The sequence below is a fragment of the Amblyomma mixtum genome, chromosome 7 (assembly GCF_055824585.1).
Source record: "Amblyomma mixtum isolate Tamu chromosome 7, ASM5582458v1, whole genome shotgun sequence".
NCBI classification, from domain to species: domain Eukaryota; kingdom Metazoa; phylum Arthropoda; class Arachnida; order Ixodida; family Ixodidae; genus Amblyomma; species Amblyomma mixtum.
Window position 1 is genome coordinate 119,660,129 of NC_143018.1, and position 19,274 is coordinate 119,679,402.

At 49.5% G+C, this 19,274-nt stretch overlaps 2 protein-coding genes across 2 annotated transcripts in view; both read left to right on the forward strand.

Moving 5' to 3' along the window:
* The window catches only part of LOC149337331 (uncharacterized), a 69,210-nt gene extending 65,822 nt beyond the window's left edge, over positions 1–3,388 (forward strand). The window contains exon 18 of the mRNA XM_089554393.1: positions 3,104–3,388. Coding sequence (XP_089410519.1) covers positions 3,104–3,388 — 285 coding nt within the window. The remainder of the gene's footprint in view (positions 1–3,103) is intronic.
* A 9,183-nt stretch (positions 3,389–12,571) lies between these two features.
* The window catches only part of LOC149337332 (uncharacterized), a 33,238-nt gene continuing 26,535 nt past the window's right edge, over positions 12,572–19,274 (forward strand). The window contains exon 1 of the mRNA XM_089554394.1: positions 12,572–12,770. Coding sequence (XP_089410520.1) covers positions 12,583–12,770 — 188 coding nt within the window. The 5' untranslated portion in view covers positions 12,572–12,582. The remainder of the gene's footprint in view (positions 12,771–19,274) is intronic.

Sequence of the window (19,274 nt, forward strand, 5' to 3'; positions counted from 1 at the left end):
ACTGCGGCAACTAGTTTTCCTGGCGCATAGGGGAATGAGGACGCAGTGGGGAAACAGAACGGCGCCGCGGGGATAGCGAACGGCGGCGAGAATACGGGCGGCGATCGAAGGCATCAAGCTGTTCGGCAGCCGACGGACGTGGCGGCGGCTGTGGTGCTGCGTAGACACAGGTTCTGGGGTCATCCGCGGGTGGTGGCACACGGCGTCGGCACAGGCGCGCAGCGTGACCAGGGACACCACATGCATAGCAAATGGGAGGGTTGTCACGGGTACGCCAAGGGTTGACACGAGCAGGAGGTGGTCGAGTTGGAAAGGCAGGCAGAGGCGTCGGAGGATAGAACGGGACAAACGGCTCGGTTCTTTGTTTTCGGACGGCGTCGGCGTATGTGAGCGGCGCTGCAGCAGGAACGGGCGGACGAACAGGTGGTAGCACTTCGGTCACTTGCTCGCGAATCGCAATTTGTAGGGTCGGATCCAGGTTGGAGGGAGGCCCCTGCACGCCGTGAAGAAGTGACAGCTGTCGAGCCACCTCCTCACGTACAAAGTTCTTTATCTGGTCAAGCAGCGAGCTGTGAGAGGTTGTCACAGCGAGGCTGGAAAGCGAGTCAGGCTGCACGGAACGTGATGGCACCAGAATACGCTGCTTGCGGAGCTCATCGTAGCTCTGACACAGGTTGAATACTTCGGCAGCGGTGGTAAGGTTCCGGGCGATAAGCATCTGAAATGCTTCAGTTTCAATGCCTTTCAGGACATGCTTAATCCGGTCCGCCTCGGACATAGACGAGTCTACCCTTGAACAGAGGTTGATGACATCCTCGATATAACTTGTGAACGATTCTCCCTGCAGCTGGGCTCTCACTCGCAGGCGCTATTCAGCGCGCAGCTTGCGTGCTGCAGGGCGCCCAAAGATGTCAGAAAAGGCTCTTTTGAAGGCAGACCAGGTGGTAAAGTCTGCTTCATGGTTCCTGTGCCACAGGCTGGCCACGTCCGAGAGGTAAAACACCAGGTTGTTCAGTTTCATGGCGTCGTCCCACCGGTTGTGGCCGCTTACCCGCTCGTAGGAGGCAAGCCAATCCTCCACGTCGTGATCATCGGATCCGCTAAAAATGGCTGGGTCCCGCTGCCGGAGAGCGCCAGGGCAAACGACGGGCGTAGGCGAAAGGGAAGATGACTGGCTTGCGTCGGTGGACATAGCTGAAGTGATGGTTCTGCTGCGAAGCTCTAGGACGTTGGCCAAAGGCTGTACCCAGCACAGCTCCACCAAATTGTAGCAGGATTTCCGGGGAAATAACGTACCAACGATTTCGATGTTTCGATGCCTGTCACAGTGTCCATGTACATTCACTATGTGAGTGGCAAACCTCAAGAGCCTGCAAGAAGGCTCGATACACTTCAGGGGAAATTGTTTACCTACAGTCGCAATTTCTACACTTGACAATAAGAACCAAACAGGCGGCGAAATAAACCATAACCACTGAGCCACCGTGGCGGCGGGTACTAGTGATTTCCAAACCTAGAATAGTGTAGATTGGTAGTCAGTTTCTTTTTTTTTTTTTCAGACAAGTGGAATGACTAACCTAACAGATATTTAAACCCTTAGGCGTGCGTCATTGGAACTCGCTGAAATATACTTCTCGTGTGGCGTCATCATGCGAATGCGCCTAAACTAAACAGGATATAACGAGACATTTCTGAACAAATCGCACTTGCTGTTCGCTGCCGTTGTTAGGACGGCGAATTGGATTCGCCGGGTTAGGCGGCGAAATAAACTGAGACTTGTCACACAATAACAATGCAGCGGGTTCCCGCGGCAGTAGTGCTGTAGTGGTTAGTGCTTCGAACTGTAGAGCTCCTCAGTAGTGCTTCACATCCGGACGACGGTACGTTTTTTTAATGCTTTTGAAAAACTTCTTTCTAAATGTCCTGAGTTGTATGGCATTTATATTATAGTTCATTGTTTTTATGCCAACCATGCTTTTCTCGCCCCCACCCCCTTAATCACGTGTGCATGAGGTATGTATGACACATGCCTGCACAGATGCCATGTGGCCACATATAACATATTGAGCACATAAGACACATGTCCAGAAACTAAGCTAAAAGTTCCGCATATGACGTATAAATATGGAAATTTTTATACAGGGAAATACGCACCTGACCACCGTCTATTGTTGCTACTTTGTTAAACCTGCAACAGAGCTGAGGCACTACTAGGCGATGCTACGCCTTTCGTATCATTTACCTCTCAGACCATATCGAAGCCTGATTTAAAGACTGGATTAAGAAAACATTTTATACGCATGGCGGCCGCCAAACTTACGGATATTGAACAGTGCTGTGTGCAACAGTGGAATTGGTGAATTCAGAAAAGTAAAAAAATTAGTGTGCTTTAGCGGAAGAAAAAAGCTCTGACATTTCGTCGCTGCCCATTCTGGGAGAAGAAATGAAGCTGACAGCTGTACCCTCTGCATGCCTCCTTATGTTGTCCGTCTGCTCCGGCGTCCAGTGCATGAAATGCTTACGAGTCACGCAGTACTTATTGTGGCCACACGCTTCTGCATTCCAAATCGCGTCCTTTTTTATTCATTAAGACCAGAAGAACGAAAAAGCAAACCCGGTAGTCGGTAAGACGAACACTGCGCCTAGGGTGAGACCGAATAGCGGTGCTCATACACGGCAGAGCCCTCTCTGTAGTTATCGCTGTAAAAGCAGGGTTTACAATCTTTGCCACGAGTACATGAGCAGAGCTATGAATCAGTCAGGCGGAGCTGTAATGGCAGTCACGACTTCTACCTTCACCTATTCGGACACTTTACTGCACATCTGCACGCTTTTTTTTTCCGCGGCGTAGATGTGCAAGTGAGTTCTGCTTGAGGAGCTCAGCCTGGAACAACTACCCCGTAAGACGTGGGAGGAAATAATCAATGGCTCTCGCACCTCTACCTGTGACGAAGGATTCGACTGGCCTCAGCATTGTAGCGAGTATTCGCGAATGCTTTCGATGACTCTGAATCCTTGCTCGGGCAAAAAAAAAACGTGCCGACATTAGCTACTCTTGTAAGCCCACATCATCAGCGGTTCTGGAACTGTGGGGCGCATGCAGAGCACGGCACACGAGACCATCTTCTACATGCCCCGCCAAGGGATAGACACCCCGATAGCAGTGTCGGTGACCATGGCTGGCCGCTGGTACGCGCCTCGCAACCCGGACACACCTGGGAAGCCGGATCCTGGCAACTACGCCATTTTCAAGGCGTGCGCTCCCATACCGGAAGACCAGCTGGGAAGCCCAACACAGGCGAGTGCAATGGTTACTCTGTGCGTCGCACCGGTCCATTGGCTGCAGTGGGGCTTGGACACCATGCAGGGTAGCACCTCTTCAACTTAACGCATTTTATCTAACGCATTTTATCTGGGAAGAATGCATGCCATGGTATTTTTTATCTACGAGCCCTGCTGCTGCCTCTTGAGCTCTAAGGGGTTCAGTATCCAAAACAACCACCGCACGCTCCAGACGCAACTCTGCGGCCATCGCGCATTCCAGAATAATTGCAGGTTTAAATTTTGCAGATAAATCCAATTCCCAGCCGCGTTCTAATAATCCAAGCGGCCCGGCAGTAGTTCAGGAATCCGTTTCCGAAACTGATCGGACAGAACCAATTTTACGATGAATAAAAATGGAGATGCTCGCATAGGCTCAAGTGTAGTGCAGTTTTCGAGTGCAAGGAAAATTATGTGATTTTATTGCGTTGGTAACGACCCTTCAAGAAAATGGACCGTTCACAGATTATTTGCCTCAGTTCTTAAAAACAAGGAATATGTATTCTAGGCACTGATTTGTTTATTCGTTCCATATACCTATCTCATCTATTAGGCTCGTAGGTAATTTATTTTACAACGGCCACAACTGGAGCTTCTGCGCTTAAACTATTATTTTGGAGGACGCATCTGAAGCGCTAGCATTCACGCTCATCACCACTAGAAAGCGCAGCCCACCTATCAGGCTTGCCATTGGGAAGAGGAGGCTTTTGCTTATGTTTCTGATGCCACAAATGTAGCGGGCATTTAATAGAGTGGAAGGGGCGCTAAAAGCGAAAAAGCTTCTATTTTCTGCGCTGATAAAAAAATAGCTTTTTATTTCAGGTGATTAAGAATCATTGCGGAACTAGAGCCCTTCATCGAACTTTCTCACATGTGTTTAGGTCTGCAAGAACGCCAGCTATCCTTTCAAGTATCATGATGAGGGCCTCTACGGACAAGTATTTTACAGCAAGCACTTGAAGAGGATGATGTTCTACGATGACGAAGCCTCCCTTCGCACCAAGGTGGGTGAAAACTGCATCAGCAAGGGTCAGTAGTGTTCGCAGCTCTAATGTAATATAATCCCAATCCTCTTCTCTGAAATGAAGAGAAAATAGCAAAAACCTTTTACACATTTTAGAAGCACACATCGGAAAAACTTACTACTGCCAGTTAATGGTGCGAAAATGCAATGATAATGTCGTCCTTGGACAAAGAATAGAGTTCATTGTACAAGGTACGACAAAATAGACTCAACGCTGTCACGTCTTCATGGGTTCATCACAATTCACTTTTTCAGCGCGCAACTCGAGGAAGGGTGATGCTCATTCTTTCCGGGCAACCTCAAGGTTCTTGTTCATAAAGCTTTCAGTTCAAAATGAAGACTGCACATCGACATGATTTAAGAAGCAGTACATTGACTCTCAACTGGTGTCATATTAAATGCCGGGTATTGCGAGCGAGGATAGCAAATTCGCAATTAATTGCACTGTCTGAATGAATCTGAATGGAAGCACTGTGATTACACGTTAAAGATCAATGATTGTTTATTTTTGTAACGAACCACGATACGTCCTTACGTGTGCTAATTCCCAGGAATGGCAAGGAATTTGAAAAATGGACTAGTTTGAAGGAGCCCAGGTCGAATGCTTAAAGCATACAAAGGATTTTACCCACAGCAATTCCTTGCTGTAGGCTTTCTACTTCTAACTTTCTAACTATCTGACTCTAAATGTCTAGCTTTCGCCATTTCACGACATGCACACTTGTTTCCTTCGTTTCAGCTGTGTTGGTCGAAGAGGTATGTCCTCGGGCGCCGGTACGGGCTTGCGGTTTTCGATATGGAGTTCGCGGATGCCACTAACGTTTGTGGTAACGGATCCTTCCACCGGCTTTATGCTTTAAAAAACATTCTTGAATTCCTGAAGACATCGTTCAGTGTTGCGGATGATTATAAAAAATGTGAGTATTACTTTTTTTCCCACCCTTGCGGTGATTACCAGTTCATTTCTGCCAGCAAGTGTGAGAATGTCATCGTTAGCAGAGATTAAATAGGGTGCGGCGTTAGCAGACGACTGCCGAGGTGCGTTGCAGAGCATTCGTTTCACTCTAGAGCATTCACTTGCATTCATTCCACTCCAGTGCATTCACTTGTTATAGTTACACGCGCCGACTGGATGATCGCAGCGTTGCTGACGGCTTGGCAATACGGCCGCCAATTAAACTGAAAGCGAGAAGGGAATAAAATTGAAGTGTCGTTATATTATTCGCAACCTGTCGCATCAGCAATCGGGCAGTTCGATTGGGCAATTTGATATCCTTTTATAAGCATCCGAGAACCCTCGTTTTAGAGCGCGATCTCTACTCCTTCGGTTACAACTTCCGATTTCAATGTGGAGGAGACAATGACCTTTATTGCGTCACAAGGTCAAACCGAGCTCATCTGCGTGCTCGTATGGCCCAAGCTATGGTAGCATGACCACGTGATCATATGACTATGACAACTGGGCATATGACCTTCACTTGACACTAAGCCTTAACCCTTGACCCTTGACCTTAGCATTGGATTTGAGAAAATGGAGACCATGTTTAACAGAGCTTTCGCTCGTATAACTAGATTCATTTCACGTTGAACCCCAGCCATTTTTCTTATCAAAAACTCATGGGGCAAGAAGTTTATCAAATTTAGCGTAGAAATATACCAGGCAGACTAAGTGCGACTAAGTGCAATTTGAAGAAAGCTGCTGTAAGAAAAGAAAAGTAAAATAGTAAAAAAGGTAAATTTTTTAATTCAATTTTTTTATATATTTCAATAATTAATTGTAGCCTGCAGATTAGCGGCTTCGCCAATAACAGAAGACCGCAGCTCGGGTGCTTAAGATATTAGATAGCAATTGCCGTGGCCGGCAACACTCTTTTCCTTCATCTTTTTTTTTCTTTTTTTAAAAATAGACCACTACCACTTACCACTGTCTCACTGTGGCTTAACGGGCAGACAAAATACTTAGGGATCTTACGAAATCTTAAGAACTCCATGTTCGATGAAAAGGCGAATGCTGCTTATAGACTGTGCTCTGGACTCCATGAGAAGCTTCAGCGCTACCCTTGACAGGAATTTCGTCCAGTTGCGACCGTTGGCACAGTGTAGTGAGTGGGCAGAAATAGCAGTCGCTAGGCAACAACTGTTTTACGTAGGGTGGCCAGTAACAGGTGACCGCGAGGGCGTAATCGCACCACGCAGACGTGCGGTTCGCGAGCATGCCGATGGCGATGGTGCCAGGCCGTTGCTGTGCTTTCAGCGAGGGCAGTTCAGCAGCAAGTAACTCCCTCATAGTGTGGCGTTCCATAAGCGTCGGAGTGCCACGATGCTGACTCAGTCGCGTGCCGGCCATGAGAAACTCTGCATATGTCCTCTTTAGAGCTCTTCTTACCTCATTCCCAGCTTCGTGCCGTCATCGGTGGTACCATCCGACGCATACATTTTAAGAAAGGCTATGAAGACGAACCGCCAGCTGCCCTTATCGCTGATCGCCCGAGCATGAGTCTCCTGCTTGGGCTTCCCGTGCCCGTTGGAGGTTCTAACCAGATCTGCCTTAGATGCTCCGTTAGAACTGCCATTCGAACAGCCTAGCGCCCTTGTTATCGGTGTGTTCCTGAAACCCAGTGTCATGCGTTCCCCATGCGCCACTCCGGCGATCGATTAATTGTGTCAATATTTTTTTTTACCATGTTAGTGTACAAATGTGGTTCTAAGCGTACAAAGACCAAGTGCGACGCTACGCAGTTAAAAAGATTCGCTGTCCAGTGATGTGGCTGCGTGAGCATGCTCTCTTCAAAGCCGTGACCTGAAAGCGGTGCATCATACAAAGAGAAACAATTTTGTTGGAGATTGCTCCGGTGGATGACGCATGAACGCCACTCATTGCCTCCACGCTTTCCAGTGAAGTGGTTTACTTAGATTTTGACGAGGTCCTAATGGCATCATCGTGATCTCCTTCGAAACTTTTTCTATATTTTGATTTCGATTTTTAAATTTTGGCAACTTTTCTTCAGAAAAAAATGATAGACCTTTAATGTAATTGATGCGGCAAAATATGCAGTAGCATAAGCGCTACTCCGAGAGAGAGCAGGAGCTTCCTTTGATGGGTTCAGATCGGTGGACCGTGTGATGTATTCCAGTATGTCAATCACCGCGTGACACGGCGGCTCTTCGCTCCTGTCTCGACCCAGTCCGTCAATCACGACGAGCATGCACTCCTCTTCCCTTTCTCCTCACCTGCCCGACAGCTGGGAGGCTGCCCTGCTCGGCTGCTCTACTTTAGAAAGCCAACGAGCTCTTGTGGCTAGGGCCCGAGTTGCCGCGGAAGCCACAGGGGTCCCGGACTAGGGTGGTGGTGGTGGTGGAAACTTTTATTTCCAATGATGTAAATCGTGGGGGCGAAGCCCCCTACATGGCACTTGGATGCCTCCTCAATGTGAGGAGGAGGCACCCTTACAACGCGAAGGATAGCCCCTGGAGCGCAATCCTTCTGTGAGCGCTGGAGATGATCCGGCGCTGGTCTTGAGCGGACGAGCTGGTCAGAAGAGACTCCCAGTAAGACTCCGCCGCGGTTGGTGATGGGGGATGAGGGAAGGTGGGGCATGTGAGGAGGGTGTGTAAGAAGTCTCCTGGTTTGCCGCAAAGTTTGCATGATGACGGGAATTGGTCTGGGTATCGGGCATGCAGCAGTACTGGGTATGGAGCAGTTCGGGTTTGTAGTTGTCGCCAATGTGGAGCCTGCGGTATGGTGAGGGATGGAGCTGGGGGTGCGTACTCCCTTCGTTTGTCTCGATAGTACGAGAGAATATCACGGAAGGAGAGCAGGCGCTCCGAGGCTCGTAGAGGGGGCTCGACTCCTGCCCGGAATGTGAGACCTCGGGCTAGGGAATGAGCCTCCTCGTTGCCAGGGAGGCCAGCATGTGCTGGCGTCCAGATGAGGGTGAAGAGGCACCGGGGCTGCCAGAAACGTAGTAAACGAGCAGCGGTGCTGGATATGTAGCCCTTCGCATAATTTAAAATTGCAGATTTGGAATCGGAGATAATTTTTGTGGCAGATGTAGAAATGAGAGCAAGCGCGATGGCTGCCTCTTCTGCCTCTGTGGTCGAATTCGTAATGATTGAGCTGGAGGTTAGAAGCTTTGCATTATTGTCGGCTACCGCCAGGGCCATACGGGAGCCTGTCGTATATTCCGCTGCGTCCACGTAGACCACCTCATGGTCCTCGCTATACTGTTTGTGAAGGGCCCGAGCCCTTGCTACTCTGCGTTCCCTGTCTCGCTCAGGGTGCATGTTCTTGGGGATGGGGGTTACGTTGAGGTTAGAGCGGAGAGTAGCAGAAAGGGGGACCCCCTCGGTAGGCTCTGTAATTGGGGTCAGGCTCAACTGGGACAATAAAGTACGACCAGCCTCTGAGCTGGATAGACGAGATAGTTGTGCCATAAAGGTAGCTTCTTTTAGCTCCTCAAAGGTGTTGTGTACACCTAGTTTGAGGAGTCGGTCGTTGGATGTGCTGGGGGGAAGCCGTAGAGCCGTTCTCGTGCAACTACGTAGGAGCGCATTAACCCGGTCTCTTTCCTTCTGTTTGAGGGGTAAATATGGAAGGGCATATGTTGTGCGGCTTATGATGTAAGCCTGGGTGAGGCGAGTCGTGTATCGCTCGCGTAGGCCAGCACTAGGGACCCCTCCTAAAATTTGTAGGGGGCTAGCCCTTAAGGGCAATCCCCAACTCTCTGCAGTAAATATATCCTTAAATAAAGATTTGCCATTATCACCACCAACCGACCCAGTCCGTCAATTACAGTCCGTCACTCACCGTGTGACACGGCGTACCCCCTCCGCTCTCCCCACTCGCCTCCCGACCCCTCCTGCCTTCTCTTATTTTTCCCTCTCCCAATTTTCCGCTCCCCGCACCACTGCAAACGGAGAGAGGGAATTCCTTTGCTCTATTTTGCCACCTGTTGATTCTCACCCTCTCTCACTTTCCCTCTCCCTCCCTTCCTTCTCTGATTGTGAAGAGGGGCACTCCTCTCTCTGCACTTTGTCACCTGCCAACCGAGGCTTCAGAAGCGCTAACGGATTTTTCCATCTTGAGATTTTTAATGCTAACGCAATAAAAAAACGGATAGATGCTCTGAAACATTGAAAATTGGTTTTTTGAGGAAAGAAAATAACGCAGTAACTGTCTAACATACCTCGGTGGACATCCTAACCGCGCCGTAAGGGAAGGAGCAAAGGAAAGAGTGAAAGAAGAAAGGAGGAAACAGGTGCCGTAGTGGGTGTCTATGGAATGATTCTGACGCCCTGAGGGTCATCAACGTGCAGTGATATCGCACAGCACACGGCAGCCTTTTGCGTTCCGCCTCCGTCGAAATGCAGCCGACGTGGTTGTGTTCGAACCCGGGTACTCCGGCTCAGTAGATGAGCGCGTTATCAACTGAGCCACGATGACAGGACTTTTTTCTCCAACAAATGCAGGTGCTCGCTCCTCCCACAGTCGATGCATTTTGTTAAACTTTTTCAGGAGTAAAGCTCGTCGGTTGTTTAGATGGTTGCATTTTTGAGGGTATCAGCAGCAGCATCTTAGAATTCAACAACATACATGCTTAGGAGTACCAATATACTTTATACGCGGTGATCAAATTCGTTGCTCAGTAGACGACTTGGACACTGCGAGGCGGTTTTTGTGTTTTTGTTTGTTTGTTGTGTTGGGTTTAATGGCACATAGGCAGCTAAGGCCATCATGCGCCAACTGGGATACGGTGCCTCAGCGACGGGGCTGACCTTTCGCTCTCTTTTGAACATGCAGGCAAGAACGCCACGGGACCACGGCAACGGGCCCTTGCCGCGGATGCTCCTATCGTGCCGTTACAATCACCAGGAACACCACCAGGATCGGAATCTCTGCCACCACAGGAACGTGCCAAGTCTATTCAAATAGGTATTTTTAAGCCGTGACCCTTTTTTACATGCTGCAGTGAACGTTGAAGCCGTGTGTTGCTCGACCGCCAGTAGATGCTCCCCAGAGTAGATTCCGTCGTTCCCGACTAATGCGGCATCGTTTTAGTGAGGGTGAGCGCGTCCACGGTTCGACGCGCTCACCCTCATTTCAGCGTGATACATCTGGCACAGCACAACTTGAAGCACTCGCTGCCAAAAAGTAATGAATTGTTTCTATGCTTTTAGTCAACACTTGATTTCGTGCTCACTTTTAGCACCTCTCAGGAGTTATCGCAAAAAAAAATGGCTGAGGCTTAACTTGGTTAAGCCTGGAGAATGCGAAGCATCATCGTGTCGCGTAATTTGGAGGCGCACAACCACAGCGACGGCGCGAGGTGGGCCCCCGTTTCTCCACTGTCGTGACGTCATCGTGTCACGTGGTGTGACGTCATGTATCACGTGATTTGGAGGCGCACAACCACAGCGACGGCGCGAGGTGGGCCCCCGTTTCTCCACTGTCGTGACGTCATCGTGTCACGTGGTGTGACGTCATGTATCACGTGATTTGGAGGCGCACAACCACAGCGACGACGCGAGGTGGGCCCCCGTTTCTCCACTGCCGTGACGTCATCGTGTCACGTGGTGTGACGTCATGTATCACGTGATTTGGAGGCGCATAACCACGGTGAAGGGCTGAAGTGGTAGCTAAAGTAGTATGCTTCGCATAAAATGGCAAATCTCGACTCCTAATTCACGACAATTATGCGGTGGCTCAATGGTTATGGTACTCGGCTGCTGACCCGAAAGACGGGGGTTCGATCCCGGCTTCGGCGGTCAAATTTGGATGGACAGCGAGGGACACAACGAGAGACACAGCGAGCGACAGCAAATTTGTGACGGCTGCTTTGATTGTTTCTAACCGCTACTGTATTAGTGACGACTTTTTTTGTTCGCACAGCCGGTGACATACATTTTTCGCTTGCCATCTGGTAGTCTTGACGACGCAGGTAATAGCGACCAGTAGTAAAAAGAAAACGAGGGAGGATTAACGTCAATAAGAGTAGTTTATTAGTTATGTCCCACTGAAGTCGCAGGCCTTGCTTTTACAGTCGTCGGAAGTGCTGGTTTCTGAGAAATCACACTTTAAAGCACAAGTATGAGGCAGCTAATTCCTTTCTTATAACGTCAGTCATCAACTATGCATCCTGTGGCCAATAAACGGCGCGGTAGCCCTATGTGATGGTCCTTAATTCTTCTACCCGAACGAAAGCCAACAGTGGCTCCAGATTAGCGTTTACTACAGAAGCACCACAAAACTTACCTGCGAGACGCCTAACCTTCGCTCTTATTTAGTTATTTATTTTATTTGTACATACTGCAATCAATCCACGGTGATCTTAGCTGAGTGGTACAAGCGTGATTTAAAACAATGGCATGTTCAGACAAAATGCACTGAGCACTGTTTATACAATAGAAAGCACAATAAACGTGCAAGGCACAGTTGGGCTCAACAACAACAAGAAAAAAAGGTTAAATCATCGCACACAAAGTTGCAGCAAAGAAGCAAACTACCAAATAACACAAGAAATACCAACATTCTAAACTTCATAAAAACACAGTTGGTGAAGAGACGGCGTTATTTTGCAGCTGATTCCAGTGAAATATATTGTGGGGGGGAAGAATGAATGCTTGACAGAAGAGAACGACGTGATATTAGTTATGTCAGTCTTGTAATGGCCATTAATTAATTTGCATAAAAACTTAAGTCATGAGCAACAATTTTTTTTGCGCCAGGGGAGAACGATTCGCCCTCTTTAAAAGATCTGTAACAGAAGTTCTAGTAAATGTCTTATAAATGAAACGCGCAGCTCTTGTCTGCCTTTTCTAGTTTAGCATTATTAGTTTTTGTAAAAGGGTCCAAAATCATGACACCGTAGTACAAAATAGGCAATACAACTAATATATAAGCCAAGTCACGTACACGCACGCCTGTGGAAAACAGTTTACTGTTAGCGTTTGCAATTACGTAGTTAATATGGGTACTGCAGTTAACATCATTCGAGGTCGACGGCTCTAAGAACTTACAATAAGTACTTGCCTCTGCACACGAGATAAGCATGAGTGTGGTACAAAGCATTCGCTTAGATTTGGTGCCATCGTGCACAGTGACCATTTCTGACGCTTAGGTGTATACCAATGACTCGTTTTCATGAGAGAATCCTTTCTTTTTTTTTACACGGGGTTCACGGATCCCTGTTCGTACCGGCACTGCAGGAATGAAGCGTCCTTCGCCGTTGATCTGTACAATGGGCGATTCCATGACTGAAGCAACGCTGTTTCCGGAAGACGGCTTGTGTGATTACATATTGTTCGACTCCATCGAGAAGAAGGGTAGAAGTCAGCTGTCCTCGCCTTTCCCGCCAGGATTCGCAAGATTCGCAGAAGAGGCGGTGCTTCGAATGAGGACGCAGTTCGGCGTGGGCTTTGACTACAAGTAGGTATCACTTTCAGGTGGTTGCCTGCGAATGCCTCGTGTGTGCTGTGGGGCTGTTTTTTTTTCTTCATGTGTTCCTCAGACACAAGGACCGAACACAAGGGAATGAATGAATCGTGTTTTTGTTTTGTACACCTTTTCGCAGCTGTCCCTTAGCGCGAACGGTGTGTAAGCCTGGCTACTTCCTTTTTAACTAACCGCTGTAGAATATTCGTCCGCTGGTTAACGATCAACTGCACACTGTTTGCAGTTGGAAACATTTTCATGATGATCGATGGATCTTCTTCTAAGTGCATAACAGGGTGAGCCAGTGGAAAATCTACGCAAAGTAGGATAAGCCTGTTATATTAAACCGTTGACTATCACTGCTATGAATCAGGCGTTTATTTTAACATTTTTTAATACTTCCGTGTAATCCCTATTTTTTCTATTCTTCATTTGCTGTTCTCTTTGCAAAGTAATGCTAAGATTAGAAATTTTTACTGATATAGCTAATTCGAATCTGTGAATAATTTGCATATGATCATCCTAGATACACGCAGTATTTTCCAATTAAAAAAAATTAAGCCCTAGCTCATTGGCACAGCACTGCCTTACATCTCCCGTCTTGGCCTTTCATTAAACTAGCCGCCGCGGTGGCTCAGTGGTTATGGCGCTCGGCTGCTGACCCGAAAGACGCGGGTTGGATCCTGGCCGCGGCGAATGAATTTCGATGGAGGCGAAATTCTAGAGGCCCGCGTACTGTGCGATGTCAGTGCCCCTTTAAAGAACCGCAGGTGGCCGAAATTTCCGGAGCCCTTCACTATGGCGTCCCTCAAAGCCTGCGTCGCTTTGGGACATTAAACCCCCCTAAACCAATTTACCATTTCTTTGAGCTCTGAAATAATGATTAAAAAAACTTATCCCCGTTAACAGAAGGCAAATTGCCAGACTAACACTCTGCTGTGCAGGCTTTCACTACTAGGTTAGCCATTGTCTGCGTTTTCATTGCAGTGTATAGAGTTCTTCGAAGTTATTTTAGATGTCTGCAGAAGAATATAACGCATTTAATACGTAATAGCCGGCTAGTTGGGTACGCATACTGCCGACTACAGCGCAGTAGCAACACAGACGCTGTGTTTGCGTCATTTTCTCGTCTCGTCCGTGTTGCTACTACGTTGTAGACATCAATATGGCATGTAGAAGAGCAATGTATGGGACATATATGTGTGTCTAACAATGAAAATTTGGTGCCGGAGAAACATGTGCATTTTCATAACAGGCGTAATAATTTTTCCTTTCAAATAACTAACCTTTTTCATGTACCGCCAACTTTGGGAGCTGAAGTCACGCGTGGAAACGAAGATTTGCCGTCTGCGAGCCCAATGGAAGGTGCCCTAAAGCACTGCGATCAACTTTGGAGATTTCTCTTGTTATCTCTGTCCTGTTATTTTGCTGCCGTTCAGAGGAAGTACAAAGAAACTAGCTCAGATTGCTTGGGGGCTGGAAGTTACGAGTATATATAGAGTAGAGCAGAACGTTGGGCCAGTTGGGACAGATTCAAGAAAACATTTGGGCAGAATGACACAAGACGGAGGAAGAAACACGCACACACACACGAGCGCAATGTGTGTGCGTGCGTGTTAATCCTTCCCGTCTTGTGGTCATCTGCGCAAAGTTTTCTTGTATATATACAGCATAGGAGCAATAGGTAGAAACTGTTCCCCTTCTGTCATGGGGCTAGACCCCGTGGGTGGTCTGGCCGTCAAGAATGCACATTGTACGTACCACCCGAAACTAGCTCTAGTTTCGGATGTCGAATAATTAGATAAACAGGTAACGAAGTAAAATCATTCAGAATATGCCTTTGAGCGATGCCGTAGTTTAGGGCTTCGGTTAACTTCGACCACGTGGGGCTTTTTGAAGGCACTGACATCGCACAATACGCGGGCCTTTAGCATTTCGCCTCCATCGAAATACGACCGCCGCGACCGGGATCGAACTCGCGAGTTTCGGATCAGCAGCCGAGTGCCACAACCACTGAGCCACTGCGGCGGCTTAGAAGGAAATGGATTTGCCTTCAGCGTTGAATGCGGAATGCCCGATTCAGGAAGCACTCGACAGCTTTTTCACTCAGAAATCGAGCAAATTAGCAGAGTTACAACTATGATTGGGGTGTTATGAGCCTTATACGCATGATAGCACAAATCTTAAGGTAGCGTATGACATTCTGCGTTTTAAGTAAATAAATTAACATTCGAAATTGCCTGGACTGTCCAGAATCGGCGGTTAACTGCATCCGTCTGCTCGCAGAATTTTTTTCGAGGCGAACAGAGCAGCAGATTTTCACAGGCTGCGCCATCTGGGATGTTGTGAGACATGCCCCAGCTACAAGCAGACAAATTGGTTGCATCGCACTTTCCCAGATGGCGCAGCCTCTCAAATCGCCTATTCTGTTCGCGTCGACGAAAATTCTCTGCACAGACGACTGCAGTTTTCCGCTTGTTCCAGTCAATCCAGGCAAGTTCCGATGTTAAATGTTTTATCGGAAAACGAAGACTATCATAAGCTGCCCTGTGGTCTGTGCTTGAGACCGCATAAGCCTCTAGTCTGCGCAGAACTTTTTACAACGAGGACAGGTAAATACGGAACACCTTCTATATGCATGGTGTTTCACCTACGACATTAGGCAATTTTTAAAAATAGGCTTTTTGATTTAGAATAGCGCTTTTTTCGGCATAGCATTGTCAGCGGTGTAGTACAGCAGAAACCAGTTGCAGTTGAAACCTGCTAGATAGTAGGCTGATCTTATTATTGAATAGTTAGCTTCTTAACTACTACTGTTAGGCTCCTTAATTATTCAGGTCTGTAGTACATCGTAAGTAATATCCATATCAGTTTTTACAGTTTCCAAAACGCGGTTACTCTAAGCGTTGTGCTGCAACAAATTTTGGCTACAACGCGCAAAATATTGATACGTGGCGGCTAGAAGCAGCAGTAGAAACAGCAGAGGTCATCTGCTACGCAAGGAACCGACGGCTTGGAGTAGTCTCTCAGCACACAAGCGCGCACCTCAGCGTCGTCTTCGTTACAAAACAACTTCGTCGTCCTCTCAGCGTCCGTAGCATGCCCCCCTCGCGGCAAAAGCACCGTCCCGGTGCGCACTACACAGGCCATCTAGAAGGCGAGTTGTAAGGTTTGAGGCGGGACACATGGACGATGTCAGTGCGGGGTGCAGCGGCCGGGGATGGCGGATGTAGCGGGGTCATCTCGTAATTCACCGCGGTCACCGCACGTACGACCCGGTAAGGGCCTGTATATCGGGGGAGCAGTTTTTCACAAAGGCCCACACGGCGGGAAGGGACCCAGAGTAACACAAGGGAGCCAGGAGAGTAGGTGACTTCACGACGGCGACAGTCATGACGTCGTTTCTGATTGACTTGGGAGGCCGACAGCCGCTGGCGGGCGACAAGACGAGCAGCGTCGGCGCGAGCGATGGCGTCCCGAGCGTAAAGGCCCATCTCCATGGACACATCGGAGGCGCACCAGCGCAGCGCTTACGCGCCCAGCGCCGCACCGCGACAAGCGTCGAAAAACACATGCAACTCGATGGCCTGTCGCGGCTACCGCGTTCAGCTCGGCTCGGCGAAGCAAACGGCGCGAAGGGCCGTACCGGATGCCGAGAGAACTACGTTCTCTGATTGGTTACACCGACCGCAAACCAGCGAGTCACTTCCGGCGCCGGCGCGAGCGAGGCGCGAATATCTGACATGGACAGATATTTGCCAAGCGCCAGCGCCGGCTCGCGTCGGCGCGTTGCGCATGCGCAGTCCGGCTCCGGTGTACGCTGGTACGCGTAGGCGCTGCGCTGGTGCGCCTCGGATGTGTCCATGGAGATGGGCCTTAAGGACTCGTGGAGGCGGTGGCGGGCAGTACACTGTCGAAGGGCCGAAAAGGATCGCGGCCAAAAAGAAGGTAAAAAGGGGAGAAACCGGCTGTATCGTGACGTGTAGAATTGTAGGCGAATGTAACAAATGGGAGGCTAATATCCCAGTCGCGGTGATGGTCGGAGACGTACATGGAAATCATGTTGGTGAGGGTACGGTTCAGACGTTCAGTGAGGCCGTTCGTCTGCGGATGGTAGGCCGTGGCGAATTGATGACGCACGGAGCAGAAGCGGAGCAATTCGGCGCCCACTTTGGAAAGAAAGCAGCGGCCGCGATCGGTGAGCAGGTGACGGGGAGCACCGTGGTGGAGTATGACGTCGTTGTAGTGCCGGAGCCCACATTTCGCTGGCTAGCCTCTCTGGAAACAAGCGCTGCGCGCCCGCCGTCGCTCACAGCAGGCCCAGACTCTCTCGGACATGTCGCGACGTGCAGCGTGACTCATCCAGCCACGCCGGCGCCGACACGGACCCTTCCTCCTCCCCTCCTCTCCGTCGGTGCGGGCTCCTCCGACGTGTCGCCGGTAGTCGCCTCTCGACCATTGGAGGATTTGAACGGCTGGCTGCCGTAACCGTTACCAGCGGCTTTAAAAGCGGAGCCGCGCTGAACCCGACCAGCAGACGGGCAGCAGAAGAGCCAACACGCCGGAGCTACGCTCGCCGCCGGGGCGCTCTTCTTCTTTGTGCTAGCCCGTGGTGCTCTTGGCCCTTGTATCATGTAAAAGCCCTTGTACATAGTGTACATAAAAGTCATTTTACTCACCGTCGCCCCGACCGTTTCCTGGCTCGGACACCCAGTCCCAACAGTGGTGGCAGCGGTGGGATGCCAAACCCAACAGTGGATGGCAGCTGCGGGATCGACCGGCGTCAGCTACCTCGGCGCGGTGAGTGCCTGATGTTTTCCCCTCAATTCGCCAGACTGCTCTAGCACACGTGATTGTAGTCTAGGGTAGGGCTGTGTGTAGCACTGTAGAAATCTTTGCTGTTTCGAGCCAAGTCGGAGCGCTTTGAAACGAAAGCTGGTGCAGTGGAGTTAACGAGGCGTTTTTGGAAAGAATTACTTGCGCGTGTCATGCTAGTAGCGCTATAGTAGTGAACGGCAAGGACATTATAAGAAAAGGGCAAACTACAAGAGGCTATTGTGCGCGATGGAGAACTTCAAAGTGAAGGAACTCATCGAAATTTGTGAAGAGTTGGGCATTGATTTGGCCCCGCAAAACGAAAGCATGCGATTCTCGAGATCATGCGAAAGGAGAATGTAACGGCTGAGGAAGCCAATGAGGCCTGGGAAGAGATCACAGAACGCCGTGAGCACGAACAGGCTGAAAAACAGAAGCAGCTTGAGCGCGAAAAAGCAGAAAAGCAGAAGCAGCTTGAGCGCGAAGAGGAAGAAAAACAGAGGCAGCTTCAGATAAAACGGCGTGCTCGCGCTAAAAAATTGATGGACCTGGAGCTTGAAGCACACGAGATCTTTTATGAGAGAGATAGAACATTGTCCGCTCTGCATGAGACCAACGGTCAGCAGCTGAGAGACAGGCCGCAGCCCTTCGTGATCGCCGAAGATATGGCGAAATATCTTGCGGAGTTCGAGCGCGTCTGCGAGAGAAAGCGCGTTGAGCGGATTGGTTGGGCACAGAAGTTGGTAGCCCTGCTTTCCAGCGAAGCGTATGACGTTGTCAAGCGCCTGTTGGACGACGGCTTGGCGGACTACGATGAGCTGAAAAGCTTCTTACTGACGAGATATAACGTGTCACCGCTGGACCTTCGCCAAAGGTACCTGCGAAAGAATAGCACCCCATCGTTTAACGATTTTCCGTACCAGTTTAAAGCCGACATTTTAGAGTGGCTCGAAAATGCTGAAGGGTCGGATGATCGTGACACAGAGGTAGAATGCGTCCCTGTAGAGCAGCCCTGCCAGTGCGGCACAGAGGAACGTAGTCCGTACGTGGCAGATGTAACTGGTGCTGTAACAGTGGGAATTGCCCCGCATTCGCCAACCGAGAAAACCTCTATACCATCGGATAAGGTAGTCACAGCATCGGACGATGCAGTTACGAAGGTCTCGCCCATTGAGATTGTCGCTGAGCTACCGGAAAGCGGACCTCCTAGCGTGTCAAAAGCAGGAGAAGTTGCCGAACAGGGCAGAGAGGACGTCCGTCTGGACATTTATGAAAACGCCTGCGCCGACGCAAGCGAAGTAAACGAGGACGGCACACCGTGTTGTGCATCGCATTCAACAGAAATGCAGAAACCTGAGACTTCCGATCAACGGATGCGGACGCATATAGAGTTTGCGGACGCGGAGTTGTGCGCTAGCGTTTGCAGCGAGCGATGCGAAACGAGTCCCGTGCTTTCGCACTGCTCTGAGCTTTGCGACTTTCCCGAAAGCAGCTGCAGTAGCGGGAACACCGCGACTGAGTGCAGAGCCGACCCTCATCCGAAATTGGCTGAAACGCGTCAGGAGCATGGCGAGAGCTGTATACCAGCACTCATGTCAGTTGAAAACACTGGTTCGTCTGCACCTGAAGAAACTAAGGTGCTGGACGACAGTGGAGAACAGAACCTTCCAGACGACATGGGGG